Source organism: Aethalodelphis obliquidens, unplaced genomic scaffold (genome assembly GCF_003676395.1).
Source record: "Aethalodelphis obliquidens isolate GAN/ISIS:26980383/991018 unplaced genomic scaffold, ASM367639v1 scaffold614, whole genome shotgun sequence".
Taxonomy (NCBI): domain Eukaryota; kingdom Metazoa; phylum Chordata; class Mammalia; order Artiodactyla; family Delphinidae; genus Aethalodelphis; species Aethalodelphis obliquidens.
This window is the reverse complement of record NW_020838525.1, coordinates 7,599-13,279: the sequence shown is the minus strand read 5'-3', so window position 1 is coordinate 13,279 and position 5,681 is coordinate 7,599. Positions and strand designations below refer to the sequence as shown.

Genomic DNA, 5,681 nt, shown 5'->3' with positions numbered 1-5,681 from the left:
CTGCTGACACCGCCTCCGCCCATGCCGTAGCCGCTGCTGACACCGCCAGCACTGCCATAGCCACTGGAGGTGGTGGACTGTACCACGGCTGGAGAGGCAAGGAGACAAGGCCATGACAAGACATGGTGAGCTCACTCTGCCACACAGAGTCCAGTCAGAAGAGCACAAGGGCAAGGGAGGGAGGCAAGTGAAGGTACTTACAGATGTTGACTTGTCCAGCGCCTTCCCCATACAGCCTAGGAGAGAGGAGACACAGCCATTATGAGACCTCAGAGCCAGAGCTGGACCAGCGTGGGAAGCTTTGGCGTGAGGAGAGCCCATGGGGAACGTGCCTTCTATGTGGTTTTCTGGGAGTGGCATTATGGCCACGACTAGAGTGCCTTCCAGTGGTGCTCACTGGCTGGACACCTTGGAGATGGACCCAGATGTTTGAGGAGGTTGTGTGAGTTACTCACCTGCACTCCTCGCCCTCCAGCAGCTTCCTGTAGGTGGCGATCTCCACGTCCAGGGCCAGCTTGACATTCATGAGCTCCTGGTAGTCCTTCAGTAGCTGCGCCATGTCCTGCTTGGCCTTCTGCAGGGCGTTCTCCAGCTCGGCCAGCTTGTTCTTGGCATCCCTGAGGGCCAGCTCCCCACGCTGCTCTGCATCGGCGATGGCGGATTGCAGGCTGGTGCACTAGAGGGGAAGATGCGCAGATGAACCTGCAATCTGGACTCCTGAGGAGATGAACCATGGTTCTTCTTTCCCAGTGAGGAAGAGCTCTAGAGCCCAGATTCCATGGAAAAGGAGGTTTGATTCTTTTTGTCCAGTCTTTTTCCATTCTGCAACCCTGAACTAGGCTAGGAGCTCCCTATACGCCTCTGTGTTAACCACCCTAATGAAGATGGAGGTGGTGAGTGCTGGAAGATACTACAGCAGACCCAAGACCAGGGGACATTGGAAGAAATGGACCCACTGGCTTCTTCTGAATATTGACAGTTTGGGTAAGTGCATGTGGGTGCACGCTAACTCACACAAAACCACAGACACCCACAGTGAGGAGATGATTTCACTTTAAACAGCTGCGACCTTGCCTTCCTTCCACTTCACATTTTTGGAAAACCCTCATTTGCCCTGTGTCTTTACTCAGCTTCTTTTTCACATCGAATCTGAGCATATTTGCAGCACTCTTCCTCACACTTTCTGGCCTGAACTTTTCTTTGCCAACTACTGTCTTGAGTTCCTAAATCAATCATTCCTCTTATTGAATCTCACTTCAGTGCCTCAAGACTGTACCTTTGTACTGTCGACCAGTCAGGATTGGTCCTGTCATGCATTTGTTTCCTGCTCTTGGGTTGGGATCCATCTCTCCAAACTGTGGGAACTCACTAAGGGAGGAAGTACATGTCCTCCCCTCCCTGCTGTTCCCTCACTGCCCAGGAGTTCCCTACATGGTGGTTGATGATCCCTGGTGGTCTAGGAAGGAAAGGATGCTTTTCTCCTCCATGGTCCCCACCATACCTGCTTCTTGACGTGTTCAATCTCAGATCTCATCCTCTGGATCATGCGGTTGATCTCAGCGATCTCCTGTTTGGTGTTGCACAGGTCGTCCCCATATCTGCACGCTGAACTCTGCAGCTCCTCGTACTGTAAACCAGAGGGAGAGAGGATGGTGTTCATGGGCTTCACAGGACACTAATCAAGGTTTTCACAAAAAAAACTAATGGTTTCTCCACAAGGCGTTTTAAGAAAATTGGTGTTACAAGGTCATGGACACTGTACACCCATCACACACCACCCTTGGTAGGACCACTGACTGTCTCGTTCTCTTCAGGACCAGAACATCCTCTGTACTGTTTCTGAGAACCAGCATCAGGATGAAGCTAAAGCAAAGATCCCTTGGCCTTTATCTATGGTAGCTTTTGTCCTACATTTAGGTTCATGAACTTACTAGACTTGAACATAAATACTGTAAAGATCTACTCTGTTGGTTCAGGGTACACGTTCTTTGAGTGGACCCCCGCTTCCTAGATGTAGATTTCCCGAGTGAAGTCTCGGGAAGCCTTGCTGGTCTTCAGGGGGGAGGTACAGGGATTCTTCAACAGCTTCCCCCTCACTGCTCACCTTGCACTTGTACCAGGACTCAGCCTCCTCCCGGCTCCTGCGAGCGATCTCCTCATATTGGGCTTTGACTTCAGCGATGATGCTGTCCAGGTCCAGGGTGCGGTTGTTGTCCATGGAGAGGACGACAGAAGTATCTGAGACGTTGGTTTGCATCTGAGCCAGTTCCTGCAGAACATGAGATCGTCAGATCCTCTTTTCCCATGACATTTACAGAGGTACCCAAGCCTAAGATTTTCCATCCTTTGCAAATCTCTTTAGAGTCAATAAAACAGTGTGGAAAGATGCTTACTGCTTCATAGAGGGCTCTGAGGAAGTTGATCTCATCTATGAGAGAGTCTGCCTTGGCTTGCAGATCAACCTTAGTCATGTAAGCAACATCCACATCCTAGGGAAGAAGCCAAAAACTTGGGATCAGATGAGCCAAGCCCTCCTTCCCAGTCTGCTCCTCCTTTAGTCTTGCTGATTATTCTTTTCTCAGAGTCCTCTCCTTCGGCAAAGAAACATGAACCCCTGATCTTACTCATCTCACCTTCTTTAGATTCACAAATTCATTCTCTGCTGACATGCGCTTGTTGATTTCATCTTCATATCTGGAATTAGAAAGGGTAAAACCTAATTGAGTCAGTGGTGAAGATGATACAGAAAAGGCAGCCTGGGATCCCAACTTCCCACAATGGATATATCCAAATGGAGCTTTCCTGCCAGTAAGCCTAAAAGATGAATTCTGTGGTCCCTAAATTGTTTACATCTTTACTCTCCCCATCCACCTGTATGGCCCTTTTGTTCTTCGGGGTTTGTGTTTAGGCAAGAATTGTGGTTTCATTTCCATGGACACGTTTTACTAAGAATCATGCCCTCATTTGGACCTGGTCATCTAATAGACTTGAAGCGTGGGCTTCAGGAAACTGAGCCCTTTTCTCTCCTGTAACTCACTTCTTCTTGAAGTCCTCTACCGTGTCCTGCATCCCCCTGAGCTCTGAGTCCAGGCGGCTTCTCTCTGAGACAAGGTAGTCCAGCTGTCTCCTGAGACTGTTGATGTACTGCTCGAACAAAGGCTCCAGGCTCTGCCTCACGGTCTTTGTGCCCTGCTCCTGCAGCAGGGCCCACTTGGTTTCCAGGACCTTGTTCTGCTGCTCCAGGAATCGGACCTGGAGAAAGACAAGATGGTTATTTGTCCAACAAAGGAAAGAAGGAAGGAAAGAAGGAAGGAAGGAAGGAAGGAAGGAAGGAAGGAAGGAAGGAAGGAAGAGAGGTGAGTTGACTGTCCCCAAGCAGATCTGATGGTCCCCATGGTGCTGGGCTACTCCAGAGCATGTACAGAGGCTCAGGCTGACAGTTCTGCTCCCCTGACTGTTTTCCTTCACACCACACAGATCTCACTGGCCAAGTTTCCCCAGGGAGCTATCAGATAGTCCCTCTTCTCAATTACGGAGCCTGTCAGTCAGTGACTTTCAACATTTCTTTTCTTCCTCTTGATAAGCACAATCACAAATGTACTTTAAAATAGTATTTCTCTCATATATTGTGCAGAGTTATTTTATAGAGTGTATCTCAGTTAAAGGGATGTCAAATGTTTAGAATCTAATGGTTAAATTCCAACCCTATTGATGATTGGATTTAATCTTCTTTCCCATCTAGTGTATGAGTCCCTCTAAAACAAGCTCCCTTAATGCTCATGATCTGGTTCTACAAGTTAAGTATTTCTATGCACATATACATGTTTCTGAGTCTTTTTTTCCTGTAATTTCCTTTGGTTTTTTATCTTCTTTCCTTCCCCGCCGCCACCCCAGCTAAGGCTCAAGTGCTGTTTCCACTGTAATTCCCTTTTTAATTTCTTAGACCCTTCAGAAGGTCAAGCTAACTCGTTCCATTCTCTCAGTTCCTTTCCTTTGCTTGAGGGTTATCAAGAGTGGAGAATGCTTCCCAGGCAGGAATGAAGACATTTAAGGGATCAGTAGCTGTAAATGATTTCCATCACCTTTTGCCTGTGGTCCATATGGAGCCTATCCTGCATCCCAGTGGAGAGCTAGCCCGAGTCCCCTCCTCTCTCTCTCCCGAGACTCCCCCTGGTAGGACATTGGTTGCGTCTCTCGACTGGGGACTCTGAAATCCCAGTGGAGGGCAGGTGCTCCCGGCTCACCTTGTCGATGAAGGAGGCGAACCTGTTGTTGAGGGTCTTGATCTGCTCCCGCTCCTCAGTCTTGATTCGCTGGATGGTGGGGTCGATTTGCAGGTTGAGGGGAGTCAGGAGACTCTGGTTGATGGTGACCTCTTGGATGCCTCCAGGGGGGCAGATGGAGAAGCCAGAGCCCCCATAGCCACCACCAAAGCCAGCTCCACCACCGAGCCCAAAGCCACCACCAGCTCCACCACCGAGCCCAAAGCCACCACCAGCTCCACTGCCGAAACCAAATCCACTCCCGGCTCCACATCCAAAGCCAAGGCCGCCTCCAGCTCTGCCGCCATATCCGCCACCGAATGCACAGCTGCCCCCTCCGAGGGAGATCCTCTTGGAGCCCCCTATGCCATAGAGGCTGCGGCTGCCAAAGCTAGCTCCTGCACCCACTCCAGTGAAGCCTCCACTGCCCCTGGAGCGGCACACGGACATGCTGCTGAAGCCAGAGCGATTGACCCCAGGGACTCTGGCTGAGCCGGCACTGAAGATACGGCGGCTGCCGCTTTGGCTTCTCACGGTGGAGTTGGAAGTCATGGTTCCTGAAGTCGAAGAGGCTGAGGAGGGCGTGAGAGGTGGAGGGTAGAGCTGAGAGGAGCAGATCGGTGAGACGAGGTTCCCAGCAGTGGCTTATATATGGGGAAAATGGGCTGGGCTCAGTGCTGGAAGGTGAGCCTGCAGGTTGGGAAGGCTGGGCTTTACAAAGAGTGAGATCACATGTGGTTTATTAGAAAAGTTATGAAATCTGAAGATCGCATTTTAGATTTCCTTTAGTCAGGGAAAATTTCTCCTGCCTTCCAGCTTTGACTGCTCTCAGTACAATAAGACTAGTCTGAATTCACTTAGCTGGGAGTTAGTCACTGACTCACACAGAGGTTCTCCATGTTACGCTCGTGTATGAAATGTACTGAAGCTCCTCTGCCTTGGTGTTTCACCCACAAGGCAGAAATACTGGATATAAAATAACCTATTGCTTATCCCTTACCTATAATTATTAGTGTTTTCACTGATTACAGAAGTTAAACATGACTTTTTTTTGCTTTCATTAAAAATTTCCCACAGGTAGATACGTAGATTTACAATATAATGGGCCTCTGTATATCTATCACTGGATTTTATACAAAGTATTAACTCATGGTCAGCCTTATTTTTTCTATACTCCCACCCAATTCCCTATCAATCTTAAAATATTCAAAAGCAAATCCCAGAGGTCATATCATTTCTTTAGTATAGAATTCAACATTTATTTTGTAAATGAGGTGCTTTTTAAATACATAACCAAATACCATTTATATATCCTTAATATTTATGTATTCATTAACATTAAGGAGTATCTATTCAATCTTGAACTAAATCTGTTTGTGTTATTTATATTTTATGTTTGGGTTGTCCAAATCAGGATTC

The 5,681-nt window shown here is 48.3% G+C and overlaps 1 protein-coding gene across 1 annotated transcript; it reads right to left on the bottom strand.

Moving 5' to 3' along the window:
- Positions 1 to 451: 451 nt before the first annotated feature.
- Positions 452 to 4,885, bottom strand: LOC113616834 (keratin, type II cytoskeletal 6A-like). Its single transcript, XM_027100198.1, has 7 exons — positions 4,245 to 4,885; positions 3,038 to 3,252; positions 2,634 to 2,694; positions 2,394 to 2,489; positions 2,105 to 2,269; positions 1,502 to 1,627; positions 452 to 676 (listed from the first exon to the last, which is right to left on the bottom strand). Exons 1-7 carry the CDS (start codon positions 4,812 to 4,814, stop codon positions 452 to 454), a joined length of 1,458 nt encoding a protein of 485 aa, XP_026955999.1. The 5' UTR covers positions 4,815 to 4,885.
- Positions 4,886 to 5,681: the final 796 nt, after the last annotated feature.